Here is a 25572-nt window from a genome sequence, read left to right on the forward strand (position 1 = left end):
GTATTCCAATTTCACTCCTGAGAATCCTGCCACTTACATTTAAATTATGCTTCCAACCCTAGATTCCCCAATCAGAGGTAATGGTTTTTCTCTGTCTACCCTATGCCTGTAATATCTTGAAAACTTCATCAGATCACTCCTTCACCTACTAAATCCCAGCAAAAAGAATTCTTATTTGTATAATCTCCCCTTTTCCTTCAAATCCTGCTATCATTCCAGTAAACCTATGCTGGACCCCTTTCACTTCCCAGTATTCTAGTTGTGATCCAATTAGGGCTATGGTGCAGTAGCACAATTTCTAATCTCTTGTAATTTAGATATCAAGGTCAACATTCCATTAGCCTTTGATAATTTTCTGTACCTGCTGATGATATTTCAATTATCTATGGACATGAACCCATAAGTTTTGTTGAACCTCCACTGTTTCCATCTTTTCATCATTTTGGAATGAGATAGCCTTTTTAGATCCAACATGGATAAACTCAATTACTTATATTGAATTCCATTTGCCAATTTTCCTTATTTATTTAATCTATGAATGAAGAAAGACATTTTGTCAAAGTTTTTAGTCTTGCAGTCATCAGTAGGACAATTCACAAGAACATCCAAAAAGATTCTTCTAATTGTCCTGAAGAGTGCAAAACAAAATAGCTTCAACAAAATGACTTTTTCACCAAGCAACACTCAACCTCTGTACTATCATCCAACTATTGATCACTTGATTTTTTTTTTAAATCATGGACCCTACAAAACTGCTTACAACGCTGCCTATCTTTGTGTTGTTGACAAACTTGGAATAATACAGTAAATATTTGAGGGCTGTTGAAGGAAATTCAATGGATATCTATGGATTTAAAGCAATTGTTTAATAAAGTAAAGTTGCCATAATTTAAGATGACCATAGGGCTGCTCATTCATTAGACAGAGACAACTGGTGGTGTGTTTAACCTGAGGGCCACCGCGCTTCAGATGAGGGAACAGATTGAAAAGAAGGCATCTTCACAGTGACCTCAGGTGTTGGTTTGATATAGGACCATAGAAAAGGCCAGTTAACAAATATGATGCTCATGGAATTGGAGAGTTAATATCCAACTTAATTAAAGAAAAATTAGCTTCAGGGCAGAACTCAGCACATCATGGTAAATGGTTTTTTTTTCCAGCAAAGTGAATAGTTTACAATGACAGAGATTGCTGGAAAAACTCAGCAGATCTGGCAGCATCTGTGAAGGGAAAAATACACGTAACGTTCTGAGTCTGATATAACTCTCTGTCAGAACAGGTTCTGTTCTCTGTCCACAGATGTTGTCAGACCTGCTGAATTTCTCCAGCATTCTCTGTGCTCGTTTCAGATTTCCACAATCTGCAGTATTTTGTTTCTATATGTTAGACAATGATGTTTGCCTAGGGTCAATGCTGGGGCCACACTCTTTTTGATATAAAGAAATAACTTGATGTTGGAATAGTATAACGTTTCAAAGTTTGTCCATGATGACAAGCTTGGTGATGTGGCAAACAGTGACGGTGATACCAGTCAATTGCAACATGATGTTGATGGACGATATAACGGGCAGACAAGAAACAGATGGAATTTTGTACAGACAAGTGTGAGGTGATCTTTTTTGGCAGACGACAAAGGGAGAAGCTGTATAAACTTACTAGGATATATCTAAAAAGGTCAGACCATCACGTGGAAGATTTTTGCAGATGGCAGGACATATATAGAGAAGAATCAGCAAAGCACATGGATGTATTAGACTTCATAAATAGGGGTATTGTGTCTAAAAGGAGGGATGTTATGCAGAACCTTTCTAAGCTCCACGGTAACTACGACCACAGTAATGAATCCAGTTCTGCTCACCACATATTGGAAAATGCATTTGACTGGGTGCATAGATTTACTAAAATGATTCCAGGGATGAGGGGTTTTAGCTATGAGCCTAGGCTGGAGAAGCTCAGATTTTGTTTTCCTTAGAGCAGAAGAGATTGAAGAAAGATTTGTTAGAGGTGTACAATACTATGATAGGGTTGAGTAAAGTAAGCAAAAGAAAGGTTTTCCCATGGTAAAAGAACAAGAGACCACAGAGTTAAAGCTTTGAGCAAGTGGTGTAGAGGGTACGTGAAGAAGAAGTGTGTGGTAATGACCTGGAATTCCTGCTTCTGAGTTGTGGAATCTGAGACAATGAATTATTTTAAAAGATGAGCATTTCAGGGAAATAAAATCACAGACTTGTTTCAATAGACATGGGACTGACTGCAATTCTCATATAAGAATTGGTATGAACTTGATGAGCTAAATATGTTCCTTCTGTGTCATCATGGCTCTGACCCTATGACATGCATCTTCTGTTACCTTCTATAAGTGATGACTCAAGTGGTCCTCCAGTACCTTGCTCAACTGGATGCATGTGTGTCCAAACAGTGAGTTTTGGCTGGATATTCACCTCTGAGACAACTGAAGGCTTCCTCACCTGATGTCCAAGCAACATTCTTCTGAACAAAGATCATTCAATAAGTTCACCCTGTTAACGAACACATGGCCAGCTTCCGTGAAATCACTGCCAGCCCATGGATAATTAAATTGAATCTGGGACCTTTATGGTTTCTAAGCTCAGTTCTACTCCAAATAATACATTTTTAAAAATTGGATATTTCAGGGCACGTGTTTAGAAGTTTTAATCAAATTGATTGAAAATAATCATGGGAAAGAAGATCCTGATTTAAGCAGTGCCTCTTTAACAGCAGTTTGAATACTCTCTAATGGTTTTAACTCCACTTCGAGCATGACCAGACGATATAAAATCTGGGGCCGCTGTGCTGATTAATGATAAGAACTAAACTATCCAATGGAGTAAATACATTGACAGAATTCATACAGACAGTATAGTGCGATCAATTAACAGCAAACATCAACTTTCTATAAGATATTATCCTCCTCTCATATACAATTTCCACTAAAATGGTGCATTTCACATACATTTGCATGGTCCAATGTAGTCCAGGTGGAGCTTGTGGCCCTTCTTGGTTCCCTCCAATGTGCACTTAGTGGCAAAGAGCTGGCAGGCACTGTCATAGGTCTTGTTGTCAGTACCACAGACCTGAGGAAGGTTATGAAATACAGAAATGTTACTCACTGATTTTAAAAGCAATGTGAATCTAACCTGCTCAGCGCTATCAACAATAAGGACAGTTGCTCTTGAAGTTATGCTTGATATGTGGTCTTAGAAAACAATGGTCCACCCTGATATATAAAATTAGGCAAGTGTCCAAAACAGGCAATGCAACCTGAAACTGTCCAACTCCCACTGATGGCTCAGGGTCAAATGATTCCCCCAGGTGAGACTCAGACAGTGGCAGGTTTGAAATGTCAGGCTACTATAATGACAGTAAACTTCTGGTTTTGAGTTGCTTTACCTGGTTGTAATTATATTCTGAGGTGTCATCAGTCTTGCGCATTTTATATCTCAGAAACTGTCATCTATGCATAGTTCTATGTGTGTAACAGGTTTTATTCAGTGTCTTAAAATGTCTGCTCCATGCTCCAGGATGGCACAGATGACCAGTGGAGTTCCGCAGGCGTCAGCGTTGAGACCACAACTATTCAAGTCATGCATTAACGATCTGGATGAAGGAACAGAGGGCATTGCTGCTAAGTTTGCAGGTGACACAAAGATAGGTGGAGGGACAGATAACGTTAAGGAGGTAGGAAGACTGCAGAGGACTTGGACAGGCTGGGAGGATGGATAAAGAAGTGGCAGATGGAATACAATGTGGGAAAGTGTGAGGTTATGCACTTTGGTAGGAAGAAGAGAGGTGTAGACTATTTTCTAAATGGGCAAAGGCTTCGAAACTCTGAAGCGCAAAGGGACTTAGGAGTTCTGGTTCATGATCCTATTAAAGTTAACATGCAGGATCAGTGGGCAGTTAGGGAGGCAAATGCAATGTTAGTATTCATTTTGAGAGGACAAGAATACAAGAGCAGGCATGTACTGCTGAGGCTGTAAAATGGTCTGATCAGGCTGTATTTGGAATATTGTTCACAATTTTGGGCCCTGTATACAAGGAGGGATGTTCTGGCCTTGGAGGGATCCAGAGGAGGTTTACAAGAATGATCTGGGGATGAAGGGGTTGTCATTTGAGGAGTAGTTGAGGATTGTAGGTCTGTATCAATAGAGTTTAGAAGGATGAGGAAGGATCTCATTGAAACTTATAGAATACCAAGAGGCCTGGATACAGTGGACATGAGAAAATGTTTCCACGAGTAGGAGACCGTAGGACCTCAGAGCACAGGCTTTAGAACTGAGATAAGGAGTGGATGGTCTAGTGGTGTTATCACTAGACTATTACTCCAGAAATTCAGCTAATGTTCTGAAAACCTGAGTTCAAATCCTGCCAAGGAAGATGGTGGAATTTAAATTCAATTTTTTAAAAAATCTGGAATTAAGAATCTACTGATCACTATGAAACCATTGTTGATGGTCGAAAAAACCCACCTGGTTCGCTAATATCCTTCGATATAGGAAATCTGACATCTGCACCTGGTCTGGCCTACATGTGACTCTAGACCCACAGCAATGTGGTTGACTCTTAACTGCCCTCTGGGCAATTAGGGATGGGCCATATTGCTGGCCTAGCCAGTGTCACCCTCATCTCATGAATGAATTGAAAAAAAAGAATTTCTTCAGCCAGAAGGGGGTGAAACCGTGGAACTCACTGCCACAGAAGACTGTGGCGGCCAAGTCATTGAGTGTATATAAGACAGAGGTAGATAGGTTCTTGATTAGTAAGGGGATCAAGGGTTACGGGGAAAGGCAGGAGAATAGGGTTAAGAAACACATCAGCAATGATCAAATGGTGAAGCAAACCCAATGAGTTGAATGGCCTAATTCTGTTTGTATATCTTATTGTGGTCTTATGTTTTTAACTCTGGCTTCCAGATCCTTCTACAGCATTGTTTACTTTTTACGAGTTCAGGCGTCCTTAAGTATTCAAGCACATTTGCTTCACTGGTAAACGAACTCACATAATTAAATATAGAACAATTAAACCATTGAAAACAATAATCTGCAGATTATTTGGCCACAAAAACAAACACACTTTTTAGCAATTTACTCTGACAAATCATTTGATACAACATTATTCCAATAAATGGATACTTTGAGTTTGATCTTGAACATAGGGTAGTGACTAGAGTTATTCTCCTGCACTATATCTGAGCATTACCATGTTTAAACCAAGCAAATCTAATTAGGTAAATAAACGTTAATCATTGGAAGCAGGTTTGATTGTAGTCTAAAAGCTTTAATATGAAAGTTGAAAATTTAAATCTCCCAACTTAAAAGTCACTAGCAAAATGTACAGCTATCGGATTCGTTATTTTTGCTGTAAGGCTGCCAAGGTTCCTTCTTTCAGAATTTCTCGTTGTTACTATGAGGGAACACAGTCTGCTGTATGTTACTTTATGAATTGGCATCAATGGCCTTTCACAGTCCCCAGTTTGTAACTGCACAAGTCCTCAAGGATTGTTAGCCCTCATCAATTCAGTTATACCCCAGAGATTTTTCAGGAACAGCAAAGGTTTCTTATTTGGAACTGTTTGATCCTGACCTTTTCGAATTTAACTGCGCTGGGTGGGCACGTTGATGGATCCTGGCAGACACACAAGGGTTCATTGTTCTCGTCAGCCTCACAGACCTTTCCTCGTTTGCAGTGGAAGTTTTCACAGGGGTCTAGAAAGATATGGTCAAACCTCAAAGTTACATTAAGCAAACACCTTAATAAACAATCAGGCCCATTGTCCTCAGAACAACTTCCATCCCAGTTATTTATATTTGGGATTTCAGGAAGTGGTTTCAATATAACCACAATTGCAGGAAGTTCTTGTGAGAACTGAAAAAACTGAAGCAACTTTGAAATTGCATGCTGTAACCAATACACAAAAATAATCCAGCTGCTCTCATCTTTGCTGAAAACAAAAAACGCTGGAGATCACAGCAGGTCAGGCGGCATCCATGGAGAGAAAGCAAGCTAACGTTTTGAGTCTAGGTGACTCTTCATCAGAGCTGACATGAAGTGTGGAAGGGGCAGCGTTTATGCAATAGTAGGGGTTGGGGGGCAGGGGGGATTGGAGAAAGGATGTTGACAATTCCGATTGAGTGATCAGAATGTGAGAATGATAGAACAGTGGTGTGTCCAAAAGTCCCAGTGGTGTGGGGTGGGGGACAGGAGAGAGGATGCGGTGACAGAGAGTATAACAAGAAAAGCTAAAAGAAAGGGAAGGAATGCAAGTTGGTTCACAATTTGAAGGTGTTGAACTCAATATTAAGTTCAGAAGGCTGTAAAGTGCCTGGTCTGAAAATGAGATGTTGTTCCTCCAGTTTACACTGTGATTCACTCGAGTATTGCAGCTTGCCAAGGACAGACAGGTGGGCATGCCAGCAGGATGCTGTGTTAAAACAACAGGCTATGGGAAGATCAGGATCATGCTTCTGCACGGACCAGAGGTGTTCTGGAAAGTGATCACCCAGTCTGCATTAGGTTTCTCCAATGTAGAGTAGGCCACATTGGGTGCAGCAACTACAATACACAAGACTGGAGGAGGTACAGGTGAAATGCTGCTTCACTTGGAAAGAGTGTTTAGGCCCTTAGATGGCAAACATGGAGGATGTGAAGTAGCAGCTGTTACACCTTCTGCAGTTACACAGGAAGGGAGGGTAGTATTGGTGGTCAAGGAATGGACTCATCTTTGATTTAGTGAATAGACATGGACTATTGAAAGACAAATACAGGACAGATGGCCACAGGCTATTTTGAGCAGTGGGTTTGCATCACCTGGAATAGATTTGCGACGAGGCTAGTGCAGACAAAAGATTGGAGTCACTTAAGAGATAATTGAATTCTACAATGGAGGTTACTTTTACTTCAATGGATAAACAGCTGAATGACTGCCTTTATTCCAACTGGAATATTATTCCAGAAAATAGCAGTAGCTCAAATAAAATCCTTCATTAAAAGAGTGATGATTTTAATTTAATTATACCGGTTGTGTTGTGTGATAGTTTCATTCCCTCCTTCCCTACTAAATGTATTCAAATTTATAAAGCAAAATTTAGAGTTAAAATAAAGAAAAATACTGCTCAAAGGTATGAAATATAAGGAAAAAGTCACTGTGTGGGAGAGTTGGAAATGGAAAGGTAGGGAAAATCAGAAATAGAGAGGCATCAGCAATCAAGCACTGTACTGCTAATGCTCATCATGCAAACATCCTGTCCCCAAACAGATCAAAGTAGATAGGTAAAGTCTAAAGTGGAACTGGATCAATTTAAAGTTTGGAATTTACAAAAATTATGTTACAGAACAATGATCTTATTTGTTTATTCTGACATCATTTTACTTACTCTCAACTTCAATTTCTTTCTTGGTATCATCTTCAGAATCTTCAAAATCACCTGTATCAATCTGGACTGGGTTTGCTCCAACTGGCAATGCCTATTTGAGTATAATAATATGTCATGATACTTTCGTCATCAGTATTTGGGCAGACTTGATGAACCAGTTGATACTTTTCTACATATCAATTAAGTTTGAAAATAATCATTAAAGGTGGTAAGTAAAGTCACCATTGTTATACCAGTCCATAAGGCTACCCTTTCATTTAGGAGAGATGGCTGATGGTGGTTTAGCCTGAGGGTCACCATAGCTCAGGTGAAGGGAGAGGATTGAGAAGGAGAATCCTTCATTGTAACCTCAGCTGATGTGGGAATTGAAACTACACTGTTAGCAACACTCCGCATTGCAAAACAGCCATCCAGCCAACTGAGCTAAACATTCACCCTCTTGCTAAAAGTGGTAGTGTGTACTTCATCAGACTTGTAAATATTGATAATTAATTCTTAATCATCAAATATGGGAAATACATAATATTTATATTTGGCAGCATATGTAATTAGCACAGTTCATATTTGTGTATTTGTATTGCCCAAGCTGAATGAACTGCATGCTGCGTTAAGAAGTTCTGCAAAGTACCTTTGACTCTTAAAATTACATCATTTAGCATACATTACCAGCAGCACTTCATAATGTTTTCATATTCAGCAAATTTAATTAAACTGTCCATCTGAATAGCAGTTGAATTCAAGCCCTGAGGCGAACAAAACCTCATTTGAAATAAAGCAGGGAAAGCAAACACAACTGTTACATATGCGCACATCAGGATTCTATGTTGTACCCTCAGCAATAAATGCTTCAGTTGTTATCTGCATGTCATGAGAGAGATGCCTGGAACAGTGTCAAAATCTAACAACAGCTCATCATGAAAGCCCAGTGGCATAAGCAGAGTTTACAAGGCAATTTTGTGGAATATGGACATTACTGACTAGGTCACAATTTATTGCCACATCTAATTTTCTAAGCCACCTTCTTAAAGTGCTGCAGTCATGTCTCATTGGTACACTCAAGACTGTTAGGTAGGAGGTCCCAGGATTTTGACTCTGACAATGAAGGAAAAATGATATAGTTCCAAGTCGGTATAATGCATTATTTGGACGGGAACTTTCAAGGGCATGTTCCATATATCTGCTGCTTTTATGCATTCACTAACTAACATTGGTTCTTCATTAAGCAACACCATAAGTTAATAATTCCCCCCCTTATTTTCAAATGCCATCATGGACTCACTCATCTTTATCTCTATAAAACCTTACTATCCCACAATCCCCTAAGATACCTGCATCCCTTACTTTTACCCTCTTGAACAATCCAGATTTTAATTGCTTCACAATTGGTAGCCATGCCTTTATATGTTGGTGTCCTGAGCTTAGGTTTGGAGAGGGAATTCTGACCTTCCCTCAGAGTCATATAAGTGTATTGCCCAGAAAAGAGGCCTTCAACCTGTCAGTATGTGCCAGTCAGAGACAAGCACCTAACTATTCTAATCTCATTTTCTAGCACTTGACCCATAGCATTTTATGCTTTGGCATCACAAGTGCAGATCTAAAAAATTAAGGTTATGAGGGTTTCTGCCTTTTCCACCTTTTTGCAGGCAATCAGTTTCAGATTCCCACCATGCTCTGGGTGAAAAATTTCTTCCCCACATTTCCTCTAAACCTCCTGCCCCTTGCATTAAATCTATACCACCTGTCCTCCAAGGGGAAAAGTCCTTCCTGTCTACAAAATTGCTCTTGCTCTTCAAAATTTTACGCATCTTAATGATGTCCTCCCTCAGTCTCCTCTGCTCCAAGGAAAACAACCCTAGTCATTCCAATCTCTCTTCACAACTAAAACTCTCCAGCACAGGCAAGATTCTGGTAAATCTCCTCTGCACCCTGTCCAGTGCAATTGCATCCTTCCTATAATGTGGATTCCAGATCTGCACACAATACATAAGCAATGGCATAAGCAATATTTTATACAGTTCTGGCATAACCTTCCTGCTCTTAACCTCTATGCCTTGGCTAATAAAAGCAAGTATCCCATATATCACCTTACCTACTTTATATACCTGTGCCGCTATCTTGAGGGATTGGTGGACATGCACACTAAGGTCTCTCTGGTCCTCAGGGCTTCCCAGGGTCCTACTGTTCATCATGTATGCCCTTGCCTTGTTTATCCTGCTCATTTGTATCACCTCACACTTATCCAGATTGAATTCCTCTACCTCTCTTGCTTTTTTAAAAAAACACTCCTTAAGATATATGGGGGAGACTTTTCAGATGGCAAGGTTTCCTGCCCTGCACACCCAAAATGTTGGTGGGCAAAACATCTCTGCCAATCATAGCAGCTCCACAGACATTTAACATTTCAATGGTCAGTAATTGGTTGTGGATGGGATTTCTGCCCTTCATTTAAGTACCTGTATATGTCTGGCCCAAGAGTGTTGCCAGCTTATTACTCCCAAAAATGTCAGTGGCATCAGAGATCCCCAGCTTCGAAGAACCAAAGTCCAGGTTCAGGTGAGTGTAGGGGATCTCACAGCAGGAAAGGAGATGAAGCCCATGTTGAGCTGGGATCCCCACATTCAGAGTCAGATCTTTGGAGGGGAAGTGGTTTGAACCTAATATGAAGAAAAGACCCTTGTAGCAGATACTTCCAACTTTTTCCCTAAGGTCCAAGCTAGATGATCTGCCTGTAGGTCCCTCCTGCCACCCTCAAAATTTAGGCTACATGGGAAGCAGCTCCTAAGGACTCAGTAGGGGAGAGGGAATGTGGGCTACCTCACCTGCCACTCCCCTTCCCCTACTTTTTCCTAAATTAATTTACTGTCATGTGTAACTGTCATATTAATAACTCATAATCTTGAAATAAATGAAAGACAGGAGACACTATTATTAGGGATATTAAGACAAACATTTAAAGTGCATGAAACTTTTCTTAAAAAGGAAGCAAATTGAGATTAAGACTCAAACATACGGAAATTTGTAGATTGAGATGAAGATATATGTCAAGGAAAGGAAGGAACCACTGTGTTTTATATTCCCTTTCAACTCTGTGACAGTAGTTATTGATGAAACTGCAGCATAGTCTAATGGATTAGCAAGATATTATTTGTTGACCAGTGACTTCTATAATTTATTATTCACAGAACTTCTTTTGTTCTTCTTTGAAAAATTACTTCATATTAAATGCAACATGACAACATCATGATACCATTGTCTGTTTTTACCTCTTCTGTTTCCTCAACAACTTCTACTTCATCCACAAGACTTTCCTGCAAAATTGGGAGGAAAGGTCAAAAAATCAGAGATTCAGCAAGGTGGCAAGCATTCTTCACAATGACAAAGAATCCCTTTCAAAGCTTCTTTTTGCAATGCTCACACTGAAAGTGCCACTCAATGTGTCTTGTCAGGAATACCATTGCATTGCGGTGAATCATAAAAAAAAATTATGGAAACTCTGTTCATTGAAAATATAAAAGAATGTGGAATGTACTGAGCACAGACATCTAAAATATCTTCTTGTGATTAGCAAACGTATTCACATTACTGTAGCAAAATATGAGGCTGTTATTCTGTTTGTGTTACACAAAGGGCTCATTGTCACTTTGATTTCTATTTTGTTAACTTTTAGAGTGAAGCCAGTTCATGGCCCAACTCTGAATAGTAATTTTGACTTAGTTGGGCAAGTGGTAGCACATCATTATACATACAGTTTTTTCAGACTCCACGATCCTTTATCTAATATGCCACACATCAAAGAGTAACAGCTCTCAACTTGCCCTATATTACACATGAATGCAGAAAATACTTACAGGAGCAGCCAGTGCCTTGCCTGCAAGGCATAGGAGAAGAACGATCCAGGCCCTCATTTTTGGTATTTTGAGATCTGAGAAGGTCCCAAAACAGTGAGCTTTAGTTTAGGAATTCCATTTAAAACATTAATCTTTAAGTTGATTAATAATTGACATGTTTAAATAAGATATTTGATTCTAAAGACATAAAAAACTCTTTCTTGGTGGATTACAAAATGTGCATTGGGGTTGATCAGTGGGACATGAAAGAGTTGATGGTCAGATTAATTTTCCCCATCTTCATCATCAAAGGGCTGATATATGTGAAATAGTAAATAACAAATGCTTTTGTGAGAAAGGAATGGAGATGACAAGTTATCAGTTTCAGAATGAATTTACTCTAATTCTCTTAAACAGGTCCATTATGTCTTGCTGTGTTTCCCTGATACCAACAAACTTTGTTACATTAAATTGTTTCTAATTTCTCACTACAAATTACATGGGTTGTTTGGTTCAATTACTTTTTCAAAGCATCAAAAACATTTTTATCTTTCAAATATAAAAGCTGCACATCATCCCTCAGTGATGTACCAACAATTCCTTTATTTTAATATATAATGGTATGGCCCTGTTAAACCCTAAAATCTCTTGCTTCTACTCTTCAGTTTATGATAGGTGGCTGCCTTGGCTTTGTATGAGCAATATTGCCTCTTGCAGTGGAAGAATGGGGATTTAAATCCCTGTCCAGAGACTAGAGAACAGAATCTAACTTGGAATATAGGTGCAGCACTGAGAGAGTGCATCAGTGCTGCAGAAATCCTCTGTGAGATTGAACTTTACATTAGGATCCCTAAAACTGAGATTCAAATGAACAGATTATAAAGTCATAAAAACAGACCCTTCAGTTCAACTTGTCCATGCCAACTGGATATTCTAAATTGGTCTGGTCCCATTTGCCAACATCTGGCCCATATCCCTCTAAACGCTTCCTATTCATGTACCCATCCAGATGCTTTTACAATGTGGTAATTGTACCAGCCTCCACCACTTCCTCTGAATGCTCATTCCATACACGCGCACACTCTGCATGTAAAAGTTGCCCCTTGGGTCCCTTGTAAATCTTTCCCCATGCACCTTAAACCTATGCCCTCTAGTTTTGGACTCTCCTACCCTGGGGAAAAGACCTTGGCTATTCACACTATCCATGCCCCTCATGATTTCACAAACTTCTATAAGGTCATTCTCAGTCTCCAATGCTCCACGAAAATAGCCCCAGCCTATTCAGCCTCTCCCTATAGATCAAACCGTCCAACATCCTTGTAAATCTTTTCTGAACCCTTTCAAGTTTCACAACATCCTTCCTATGGCAGAGAGACCAGAATTGAATGCTGTATTCCAATAGTGGCTGAAATGATTGTTTATCTCATTACTCTTGGTGGAATTTATGCTGAGTAAAAATTGCTGATGGGCTCCCCTGCAACAATGGCTACCTTTATTGGGTTTGAATGTTTTGGGAAATAATGAGGTAATGAAAGTCATTGCTGAAATGCAATCCTCTCTTATGACTCCATTGTTTTATTCCTGGAATACTTTATGTGGTGTGTGAATTAGCCCCATGTCAGCCAAGAATCCTTCAATTCACAAAGCGTTTCTGTTTGAAATTAAATGGCTATTGGTGAATGCAGGATTGAAAATATTGTCCATGACTCCAGCAAATTAAAAAACATAACATACACAACACACGAAATTACTGTGCAGAGGCTAAGATACGATGCTGAAATTAAAATTCAACTCTCCAGATAATCAAGGGCTAAAAAGAAGTACCGAGCTCTGAAATACAGCCAATATCCCGAATATATATACAGGTTTCGCTGGATGTATTGAAAAATACAATTATTAACCTTTTATTCAAAAATAGTTTTTTTTAAAAAATAAAAAAAATATATATTTGTTAGTCTGGAGATAGTAGGAACTGCCGATGCTGGACAATCTGAGATAACAAGGTGTAGAGCTGGATGAACACAGCAGGCCAAGCAGCATCAGAGGAGCAGGAAGACTGACGTTTCGGGTCTAGACCCTTATTCAGAAAATTTGTTAGTCCAATGTGCGATTTAAAGGGAGGGTATTATTGGGGGATCACTGTGTACGGTTTGGAACTAATTGTTGTGATAAAGACTGAATCAGGGCGGTTGTATCAAACAATGACTCCATGGTCATTGTCCGTTGTGTTTTTTCTGCCTGATTTAGGAAAATCTTCTGTTCCATTTGCACATTTTCTTTTTTTTTGTGTAGTGGGAGAAGGGACCAAGAGACAATATCTAATAACAATGGCACCGTGCAAAATCTGTTAAAGGTCCTTAAAATTTTGAAACAACTCAAATTCGCCACGGCCGCCTTTCTTGAACGTTGCTTAAAACAACAAAATTAATCAGACTGCGGTTTGTATCCATGTTCTTCCGTGAGATGAGTTTGTTTTGAACATGATTAACATCTCGGATTAATACTGGGTAAAGTTTTGGAGAAATGTAGTTTTTTATTCGCTTAAGTGGGCTAGACCAGACTTGTTTATTTTCGGTTATGTAAGCTCTCCTGCCGTCCAGTAATGTGTTATTCCAACACTTTGTGTGCGAGAATGGGCTACACTGACAGGATTACCGCACGCACGGAAACAGGCTCTGGCTCTGTTTATGTTGGAACAGCAAAACGTCAAACTATATTTGGAGACAAGACATCAAGAGTGATCTCTGCCAGCTGTTCATATGGAGGGCAACACTCAATGCCACGTCTACAAAAATTCACTGGCTTCAGGAAATCCTTTCAGCTGAAAATATTTTCAAAACAGGTTTCTCGAATCCCATTGAGATAAATTCTACTTGTACAATTCATTCTATGTGACTGAAAATCAGCAGCTTATTTTCAACGAAGATTAAAACTTAACGCAAATATCAGAAAGACCTTTTAAAGGTACGTTTCGATCCTTGCTGCCAACAGTAGGTTTTACATTTTAATTTTTTTTTAAAGAAGTTTCTGGAAAATTCTCCCTAACTACAAACTCAATCTGGTACAGTACACATGTGGACATATGTATTCATATCTGTGCACTGATCTTTAGTTTGGGTTAGACAGCCCTGAAAGTGTCTCTTGTCAACAGAGGCACAGAATAGTTGAAAAGAAAACTCTTATCATTTTCAAAATGACAGCATCACTTGCTCACAATGCAGTGGTTTGAACACTGTGGCTATTTCAGTCAGAACTGTAAGATTATGTCATCCTATTTACAAAAGAAAAGGTTTTTAACCACTCGCCCAACCCCAGTTAGATAGACAACACTTGGCAATCATTTGATAAAAAAAAAATTTATACAAACTGAAATTTAAAAACCACAAGGTACCATTTTTGCCTCTGTACTGTTTAAGTGATGCTTTCAAAATATATTCCTGTAACACAGTCTGGTACTTTTATTCATTCATGGGCTGAGGGCATCACTGGCCAGGCAGCATTCATTGCTCATTGGGCAGTTAAAAGTCAACCACATTGCTGGGGGTCTGGAGTCACATGTAGGCCAGGCTGGGTAAAACGCCAGATTTCCGTCCCTATAAGGGCATTAGTGAACCAGATGAGTCTTTTCCCTAACAATCAATCCATCATTAGACTCTTAAGTCCAGATGTTTATTGGATTCAAATTCCACCATCTGCAGTGGCAGGACTCAAGCGTGCGTCCCCAGACATTATCTAGTCTCAGGGTTAACGGTCCAGTGATAATACCACTAGGCCATCACCTCAGTGATGTACTATTGGCACAAAGGTGCCATCTTTCAGAAGAGATGCTAAACTGTTAAAGGAAGGCTCCATCTACTTTTTTTGTTTCAGATGGGCATCGCGTTGATCAAAGGACAGAGAATCCCTTCTGCTGGCAACATTCAACCTTCAGCCAAAATCACAAAGATGTTTTAGCTTGGCATTCATCATGATTGTTTGTGCCTTGTTGTTGGATGTGAATTGGTCACTGTTTTGCTACAAAGCACAAGTGGTAATCTTACTTCAAGAGGCAATCCATTGTCTCCGAAGCACACTGCGAACTTCCCAGGACACTGTGAAATGTTATGTGAACACACATACTTTTTTTTAAATTTCCACAGAATTGAAATTTGAAAATACAGCAGGGATGAAATGAAAAAGTCTGCAAATACTGAACATTCGGTACAACATGATTAGTTGCTAGTAAATACAACGCAGATCAATCAGGTAAATTGTGATATACATGCAAGCCTTATTTTCAATTTAATGTGTATCACCTCACACTTATCCAGATTGAATTTCTCTACCTCTCTTACCTTCTTTAAGATACTCCTTAATTGCATCCAATTAAGTACTTCAGAAGTGTAGTTACCATTGTAATATAGGATATTGAAAAGCTAATTAGTACACAGCAGCTCTTACAAATGTCACTGTGATAATAAGCAGATATTCTATGTTTGTTATGTCAATTGAGTGTTAAGTATTGATTAAGATACCAATGATAACTCCTTCCTCTTTGACATAATGCCATTGGATCTTTTATGTCCACCTGAGAAGTCAAACAAGATATTGATGTCATGCCCTATTCAAAGCATGGTACCTCCAACGATGTCCTACTGGGGAAGTGCTACAATCACGTGTCAGCCTTACTTGATTTAAACCCATAAACTTTTGATGAGAGGTCAAAGTTCTGCCTATAGCTGAAGTTAGTCACTTAACTAAGGCTTATTGTCTATAGCACTTGGGATCCTGAAAACCTCTATTGCTACAGTAATCCATCAACTGTGCTGATATCTAATGTCAGATTAGTCTACACCAATTTCAAAATGAAAGGTAGAAAATTTCACGTTGCCCCACATTAAGAATCCTTGCCTTTGTTTCAAGAAATGCAGCACTACTCAGTTTGTTTTGTGTTTGGGGTCCAGCAGCAGCAGTAGCTGGCCTTTCCCATATTTCAATTTTCCCCTCCCAACCGCAAAAGAACCAATTCTTATTCAATTGTGTCACTAAAACCAAGAAATGCCCTGCTTCAGCAGAAATGACCTTAAAACACACAAAACTTACATAATGTGAAAATACATTTCACACTCTGCTTTTGTTGAATGGTCCGTGTTAATCTTATAACTCATTCTGCTCATGTATTCTTTCATGTTAAAAGGGAAATTCATGAATAGGTTCAAAAAGTTTTGCATTAGCAATACATTGGATGATAAGCATACAAAAACAATTTAAATCAAAAGGTGGCATTCAATATACATAAATAAACTATAAACCTTTGAGTCTGACTTTGGCTGTGGGTAACTTGTTGGATGTGATTATAAAAGATAGGATTTATGGACATTTATTAGAGAGGCAGAAATTGATCGTGGATAGTCAGCACAGTTTTGTATGAGGAAGATTATATCTCACAAACTTGATTGAGTTTTTCAAGGAAGTTACCAAAAAGGTTGATGATGGCAGAGCAGTAGACATTGTTTATTTATATGCTAGTAAAGCCTTTGACAAGGTTTCACGTGGTAGACTAATTAATAACATTAGGCACATGGGATTCAGGGTGCGTTTGCCAGTTGGACGCATAATTGGCTTAACGGCAGGAGACAGAATAATGGCGAAGGTTGTTTTGCAGACTGGAGGCCTGTGACCCATAGTGTTCCACAGGGATAGGTTCTGAGTCCTCTTTTGTTTGTCATTTATTTAAATGATTTGGTTGAGAATATAGAAGGCATGATTAGTAAGTTTGCAGATGACCCCAAAATTGGTGGCATTGTGGACAGTGAAGAAGGTTTTCTAAGATTACAAAGGGATCTTGATCAAATGGGTCAATGGACTGAAAAATGGCAGATGGAGTTCAATATGGATATATGTCAGATCTTGCATTTTGGTAACAACAAACAAGGGAAGGGATTATATAATTAATGGTAGGGCCTTGGGTAGTATTGTTGAAGAGAGGGATTGAAGGGTGCAGGTACATAATTCTTTGAAGTTTGCGTCACATGGTTAAAAAGGTGTTTGGCACACTTGCATTTATTGCTCAGTCCTTTGAGTATAGGAGTTGGGACGTTATGTTGATGTTGTACAGGACATTTTTTGAGGCCTCTTCTGGAATACTGTGTGCAGTTCTGGTTGCCCAGTTACAGGAAGGATATTATCAAACTGGAGAGGACTCAGAAGAGATTTACCAGGATGTTGCTGGGTATGGAAGATTTCAGTCATAAGGAAAGGCTGGATAGGCTGGGACTATTTTCACTGGAGCGGAGGAGGTTGAGAGGTGACCTGATAGAAGTTTATAAAATAATGAGAGGTCTAGATAGAGTTGATGGTACAGTAGTTGTCTTTTCCTTAAGATCGGGAATTTCAAGATCAGGGGGCACATTTTTAAGGTGAGAGGAGAGAGATTTCAAAAAAGACATGAGCAAATATTTTACACAGAGGATGGTTTGCATCTGGAATGAACTTCCTGATGAAGTGGTGGATGCAGGTACAATTACACCATTTAAAAGACATTTGGATGGATATATGATAGGAAAAGTATAGAGGGATATGTGCTAGGAGCAGGCAGTTTGGACTAGTTTAGTTTGGGATTATGTTCAGCATGAACTGGTTGGACCAAAGGGTCTGTTTCCATGCTGTATGACTCTATGTATGCTAATAGCTGTATTTTACATAGTATTAGCATTAACTTGCTGAATCAAAATAAAATGCCTCAATATATTTAACTTTTGATTCAGCACACAGACTGTAATTTTTACCCAAAATATTCACTAATGCAATACCTGTTTCTATCATGACGCCTAAATTTACAGCGACTGGTATTCATTGCTAAAGAAATTTTCCTTAGCACACAGCCCTTGAGAACCATTTAAAGAGCTTCTTCAAATGACTTAATGTTTTATTAGTATTAATTTACTTTACAGTTCAAAAGTTTTGTTTCAATTTGCTTTGCAGCCACATCTAATGGCATTATTGTTTGAAAGTGCGTATGTGAGAGATAGTTTTGCTGCATTGCACTTATACATTGTTAAGGGCCATGAGCATTTTGTATGGAAAATAATTTCTAAGTAACCAGAGGTGTTCGTGCATTTAGTAATTTGGTCACACTGCTAATTTTACCTTAATGCTTAACCAAAACTACATTGCATAGGCATAAATTTGGCGATAAGATTGCATCTTTTTTAACATAAACAATATGTGTTTAGTTACAAGTCATTTCTAGTATCCATTGGTGAACATGTATTGAGCATGGTGATTATAGTGTCAAGATTTAGCTTCACATGTGGGAAAGAACAGAAAACACCCAATTTCAGGGGCATGAATCCAGATCTAGCTCAAGTAAACTGGAATTAAAGATTGGCAGGCAAATCTGTGTTTGAACAATGAGCTACCATTAAGAGAAGATAGTTCAGGTACAGTCAAAGTCTATTCCCTTATGTGGGAGAGGTAGGACCAACAAAGTATGGACTCCATGGATAATGAAATAGATGGAAGAATGACAAAGTAGAGAGCTTATGAGAGATTTCAGATTGTTAGTACAAATGAGAATCAGACTGAATGGAGAAAGGTCAGAGAGGAAGTAAAAACAAAATAAAAGTAACAAGAGAAAGTACAAGAAGAGACTGGCCGTCGACATAAAATGGAATTTTAAGTTGAAAAGAGAATTGCAAATGATACATTTTTGTTTCAAAAAGGGTATTGGGATAAAACCAGCCAATTTAGTTTTAGTGGTTTCAGTTAACTGAACAAGTGCAGATTAATTAAAGACAGCACAGATATGGAGGTCACATTTTCAAACGTTGCAAATAGTATAAAACTTGCAAGTGTTGTGAACCGAGAATAGACTTCAAAAGGGCACAGACAACCTATTAGAATGGGTGGACAAGTAGCTGATGAAACTTAATGGAGAGAAGTGCGAAGTGATGCATTTTGGTCAGAAGAATAGGAAGAGATAGTAAAATAAAGGAAACAATACTAAAGAAGGAACAAAAGCAGAGGAACCTGAGGATGTATGTACAGAAATCATTGTAGGGCAAGTTGAGAATTCTGTTAATATGGGGAAGAAAATCTGGACTTTGTAAGTAGAAGTAAACAATACAAAATCAAGAAATCCATGGTAAGGTTTTATAAAATTCTATCCCACTAGGTGGCTTTTTCAAGTTCTTGGCACCACATTTTAGAAAAGATATGACCCCAGTAGATACAGTGCTGAAATTATTTACAAGAACAAATCCAATAAAGAGAGACTTCAGTTATGTGTATAGATTGAAGAAGCTGGGTTGGTCTTCCTCAAAAAGTGTTGAAAAGGTATTTGATGGAGGTGTTCAAAATCATTTGACTTGACTGATAGGGATGGGGAGAAACTGTTCATATTGGCAGAAGGGTCAGAATCAAACACCACAAATTTAAGGTGAGATGATGGACTGGTGGTATTATCGCTGGACTGCTAAACTAGAGACCCAAGTAATGTCCTGGGAATCTGGGTTCAAGTTGTGCCATGGCAGATAAAAATTTAGAGTTGAGAATCTAATCCATTGTTGGAAAAACCCATCTGGTACTCTAATGTACTTTAAGGACGAAATCTGCTATCCGTACCTGGTCTAGCCTACAAGTGGCTCCAGATCCATAGCAATGTGGTTGACTCTTAACTAATTAGAGATGAGCAATAAATGCTGGCCTAGCCAGTTACACCCTCAACCCGTGAATGAATAAAGGTGATTTTCAGAAGAAACAATACCAACATGAGAAAAATTGTTTACATACTGAGTGGTTAGGTTCTGGAATGCTTTGAGAGAGTTTGTGGCTTTCAAAGGGGTATTTAATAACTATCTGAAAACAACATTTACAGGATCATAGGGGAAAGATAGAGGGAGTGGAACTAGCTGAGGTGCACTGTTAGGGGCAGCTGACATGGACATAATGATCTGAAGGTCTTGTTCATAACTGTAAGCATTCTATGATCCCAGTTGGTGTTTATTACTGCTGTAAGTTCTGTCAATTAGGATTTTATCTTGTTATATTACTGTTAGCCCTAAAGCAATGAGCATGGTTTCCAATTGGGAATTTTAATGACCCATCAAACCTACGTTAGGGCAGGTAATATTATAATAATGAGGTATGTGCAGTGTAATTATATACATCCATCTGTTATTAGACTGGTGCCATGCTTTGAAAACCTTTTGCAGTTGTTAGTCTTAAATGGAGGTGTGATTAAGTATAGGAAATAGTGTAAACAACATTGAATCTGGAATTTTTCTCAATTGTAAAACCATATGGCGAGGGAGTGGGTGATTCCTGTTTCTCAGGCCTTAGCAAACACTTTCTGTGTTGCCTTCTCTGTAACGTGTCACATTTTTGAATGGGTTAGATTATTTCTTTGTGGGTATTTCTCATGAAAGCATGAGACTGGTAATGAAGAAAAATAGGTTGCATCTTATAACTTTAAATTATAAATAAAATCTCAATTGAAATGTTATTCAATAAATATTTAGGGGATTTGAAATTGGCAATAAAATGTAGGTTTCCAATTAATTGGAAGATGATGTGAACTGGTGTTCATCATAAGATCCGAAAATATTCCTCTAGGTCTTATCCCAATGCTGTCTGGGTATGGGCTTGATGCTCTGTTGTTGGGTGTCCATAAGGTGGTCTGATTTCCATACTCAGAGATAAAAGATTTGTCGACAGGTATCATATCTTCCCAGAGACTGGTGGGCAGGTTCTGATCACAAATGTTCCTCCTCCAACCCCACTAACATGTCTTCAACTTTCTTAGAAAAAATTCTAACAACAAAAAAAAGATTCCACCAGCACTTTCTCAGACCTGGACTCAGTGTGGTGTAGGTGTTTGTCACTGGATGGGTATTTTGGAGACAAAATTATAGAAGCTAAACCGATTTTTCCAATTTATCTAGCATGACAGAAGAAGGATCCCTAAGTTTAGAAATGGAACACTAAGGTTAGCAGACAGTCTCAGATTCTGATGGAAAAAACTATAATTACTCTTGTACACACAGAAGACTCTTCATGCCAGTATGGTTCTTTATTTAAGGTTTTGAACAAGGAGCCAGTTTGTGACCCTCGCCTATGACTAACGTGGGAGTAATATATTTGGAATCGCACAAAACACAATTATAGAGAGAAGCTTAACACGCAAAACACACACACACAAATTCATGTTGTCCGGTCTCTTATTTCATTTGGAACTCTTCCGGAGACTCAACAGGAGAAGGATTCGCAGTCAGGTATGACGGAAGGGTTTGGATTCTGTCCTTATTTTCTTTGGGAATCGATGGGTGGGCTCATCTGAATCCAAAATCTAAATAAAGTCCGCGTACTCACCTGAGAATACATGGTGGTGTCAGACAGGAAAGCCTGGTTTCCTCCTCGGGTGTTCTCGCCTCCAATTCCACTCACACCCCATCCCCCAACGCACCTCAAACCCCCGGCACATCGCCCAAAAAAGCAAACATTACTGCACACATTTCGTAAGTGAATGGGAACTGACGAAGCAACATCAGTTGAATTTATTGTCCATTGCAAGTCACCGTTTAAATCAAAGGGCAACTTGAATGACAAACAACCAGCGCCCGTGTGGAATATACCGAGACGAGCCTCCCACTTTCTGTCCTGTATTCAAGTGCTTAGTTGTACACTAACCTACAGAACAAACTGACCCTCTAGATTAGCATAGCTGCCGGTGGGTAGGTCTCCGAAATCTGCAAGGATATTGTCGGAATTCTGCCAAAGGAGCCGGTCTATTTCCCAGTGACATTCCGGACACCCTTGTGAAACAGTGAAGTCAAAAAGAGAGGAGGCAATTTGAGAGGAATGAAGTCAGATCATGTCACTTTTAATAGCTCTGACTTGGTGAGTGGGAGATCAGTCTGAAGTAATTTTAACCTCTTCCCCCACGCTCCCTCCTCCCCACCCCCCCCCCCTTTCCGAATTCCTCTCCTGTCCTAGAGTGAGCCCATGTACACAAAACGTCAACTCAGTTCACAGCTACTGCCAGAACTACCGAGTTTTGCCAGCACTTTCTAGAATTTGTTTACTTGTGTTTGTTTTCGATAAACATATTCATATACAAATCAGATAAATCGGATTTCACCTCCTGGATTAATCGTCAAAATTTAAGGCATTGAGCAGCGAGTCAAAGTTGAGTTGACTCCAATAGAACCACAATTTCCTTCGCCTGGTCGCTTCACGCACTTATGTTCTGCATTGGATGCATTATATGTTCTGTTAAGAAACTTTAAGTATAAAATTGTATTTCACCTTGATTTCCTCTGCTGTTCGACTCTATGACTCTGAGCTCCGCAATCCCACATATGGTGTTTCAGGAACAAAGAAAAAAAAGGTATTGCTGGAGAAACTCAGCAGGTCTGGCAGTATCTGTAGAGAGAAAGCAGAGATAACGTCTCCGGTCCAGTAACCCTTTCTTCAGAACGGAAATGTTAACTCTGTTTTTCGCTCTCCACAGATGCTGCCAGACGTGCCGAGTTTCTCAAGCAACTACTGGCTCTGTTTCAGATTCCCAGCATCCGCCGTTCTCTGTTGTATGATGGTGTTTTAGTATAGCGTACACACTGGATGGGCATTGATATTTGCTCAAATTGTACTAACTGGTATGTGCCATTGTGGTGTAGCAACTTCAGCCCAATGCTAGCCATTTTGTTCCACCGTTAACCTGCTCGATTAAAACCATTGCTCACCGTGTACCCTCTCCCCCTTCATGATAGCCCAAACTCGCACTGTCAAAGAGGGCGATACTGGACATTAACTGTCAAAAGGAGGGAGCATACTTTTAGAAAAAAAGATAGTGGGCGTGTTTTGGTGGAAGGGGGTGGAAGGAGGTAGAGACAAGTTGTTGTATCAGTTCTTTCATTCCTACAGCCACCCACCCGAAACGAGAAGATAATAAACTGTCGACAGATGTTGACCAGCCCTGCTGGTATCCAGCTGTTTGCACCTGCTAAGCTGGTCCAGCTATAACTAACCCTACAGCTGACACACACAGGAGTCAGCCAGGGATACATCTGGAGAATTAACCGTCCCCAACCCCTTCCCACCCATCAGCCATGCAGAGATAACCCCCACCCTCCCTTTCTAATCTCGCAGACCCCAGGTTCACCTCATAAGGCGCGGTTGGTGAACTGTTAACCCGCAAGGTGCAAGTTGGAGATGAACCCATTCGAAATCGTCCCCGTTAGCGCTCTTCGTGCAAAGTACAGTTAAAACACTGCTCAGAACAAGCGGAATTCACTCGAATCTATGTTATATTTGAAAATCATACATCTCGGAAAGTTCCTCATTTCCTTAAAATAATAAATCCGCTTTAAAAACTGGAAAAACTGCAGACGGGGCATTTCTCGATCGTGTTAGGTTCATTAAAGAGAGACTTTATAGCAAATGAATCAAATAAAAACACAATTACATAATACGACGAATGTGCCATGTTAACCTTATTATTAAAAAAAGTAATTACATTAAGGGTTTTGTTTGGAATTGCAGAAATTGTTAAGAGCAAGACGAATCAACGGCTCCCAACATTTCAAAAAGTAGTTGTTAAAGGCAGTTTCGATTAAACAAAACAAAGGGAGTGGTCGCGTTGTGTCGAGGGGAAAGGGGGTGAGGGCGCGTATCCTTTGTTAGATTATATCCGATGCTTGCTCGGAACAGTGACAAAAGCAACTTCGTCTCAGTTACTGTACCACGGATCTTTCTCACTCGGACATAGCTCTGAAATGTAAACTACTCTCCCTGCTTCGTGATAGGGAAGGCGCCTGTGTCTGCATACTGGGCGGTGGGGCGTTAGATTTGAACCGTACTAAGGTTCCTTGTCTTCATGAAAAGATCCGTAAATGGCCCCAGATGGATCAAGTCACCTGTTTGGTAACGGGATTCACGACCGGAGAAACATATTTATAAAAGCTTATCCGGGAAAAAAAAAATCTTTCAACTTTGTGGAACTTTGCAGCGTCCAGATCGGCTTTATCAAGAGTAGTTATCAAGAGTAGACTAAACACTAAAACCCAAGGGCACGGTAAACCCTAAAGCATCTTGCACTTTTCCGGCAAACAAAGGAAATCCTTGAGAAATAGCCCATGGACCAATAGTAGGAACAAAGCCTTTGTTAACCGTTAGGATCATCTTAATAACATTGCACTATAAGTCAATAGGTGGTACGCAGAAGTGACAGATAAGGAGCGACAAAAGAACAAGTCGGCAGAAAAAAAGATTTTAAAAGGATGCAATCTCAAAACAGGCGGTTTACTTTTAATAACTTATCGTGAATTGAACATATCCGCAGAAATACCAAAGGAATAGCTTTGGAAAACAAACTGAAAAAAAAGTCAGTAGCTCATACCTCAGAAAGGAGAAGACTGCACGGCAGTGAGAGAGCACCAGGCTAACTGAGGCAACGGAAGAATCTGACTCTTTAGAGCAAACTGGCAGGAAATGAAGCAATGATATCCCGGGTGGGCCGGCTCTCTCTCTCTCTCTCTATCCCTCCCCCACTTCAAATTGTTCTGGTTGGAAAATCAAATGCATAGTTTGGAATGCACACTCTACCGCAGACCAGAACAATCTATCCACTCCCTTATTTGGGCAGATTCGCTGCACCATTCCCATAACGCTACATTATAGCACGAAACAGCACAATTCTATTCAATTAAGTGTACTTCTGCTTCTGTTTGTGTATGATGCCTGCAAGTATTAATTAATTAGCAGTGGCTCATCCTTACTTCAGTAATCGTTTCTTTTTGCCTCACTCTGGCAGTGTTTTAAGAACGAAACAACATCTGGATTTGTTTTATATGGCGGGGGGGGGGGGGCGGTGGAATGGAGTGGTGGTGAACTGTCAACGTGGCAACTGCATATCTACGTGGTCCAAATTTACATGTAAAGCAACCCAGCGATGGAGGCAGTGCAGATAATTACCAAGGTCCATCTCAGCAGACGTGGCTCTCAGCTGCACCCTCGATAAACATGCTCTAACATAGCTCCTGCAGTGGAATTCACTGATTATCTCCTTAAGAATGTACTTCGGTGCCGTTTTTATGCATTTCCGAAATAAAGATATAGAACTCTTAAGCAAAAGTATGATTCTTATAAATAAAACTTTAGAAATGTACCAAATTTGATTATTTTTAAATAGACCTTTGTTCAAATTATCATTTTGAATCTTTGAGGGTTCTTGTTTCTTGCATTTGCATTTGCTGAGATCATGGCAATAATTTTAATTAAATTATACCCACTAAAGTGCGCTTAATATCCACATCATGTTAAGCTAAACAACAGCAAAGATGTCTGTCCCTGTGTACTGGCCAATATTTATC

The 25572-nt window shown here is 39.4% G+C and overlaps 1 protein-coding gene across 2 annotated transcripts in view; it reads right to left on the reverse strand.

Moving 5' to 3' along the window:
- Nucleotides 1-24714, reverse strand: part of sparc (secreted protein, acidic, cysteine-rich (osteonectin)) — a 34158-nt gene extending 9444 nt beyond the window's left edge. Inside the window, exons 1-6 of one of the 2 annotated variants that reach the window (XM_020512505.2) lie at nucleotides 24600-24714; nucleotides 11243-11316; nucleotides 10658-10702; nucleotides 7395-7485; nucleotides 5605-5726; nucleotides 2975-3095 (exon numbers count right to left, since the gene is read on the reverse strand). In XM_020512505.2, coding sequence (XP_020368094.1) covers nucleotides 2975-3095; nucleotides 5605-5726; nucleotides 7395-7485; nucleotides 10658-10702; nucleotides 11243-11299 — 436 coding nt within the window. In that variant the 5' untranslated portion in view covers nucleotides 11300-11316; nucleotides 24600-24714. Of the gene's footprint in view, nucleotides 1-2974; nucleotides 3096-5604; nucleotides 5727-7394; nucleotides 7486-10657; nucleotides 10703-11242; nucleotides 11317-22507; nucleotides 22620-24599 lie in introns of those variants that run through there. The other variant, XM_048603785.1, reaches the window with a different exon arrangement.
- Nucleotides 24715-25572: the final 858 nt, after the last annotated feature.

The sequence above is a fragment of the Rhincodon typus genome, chromosome 12, assembly GCF_021869965.1.
Source record: "Rhincodon typus isolate 14 chromosome 12, sRhiTyp1.1, whole genome shotgun sequence".
NCBI classification, from domain to species: domain Eukaryota; kingdom Metazoa; phylum Chordata; class Chondrichthyes; order Orectolobiformes; family Rhincodontidae; genus Rhincodon; species Rhincodon typus.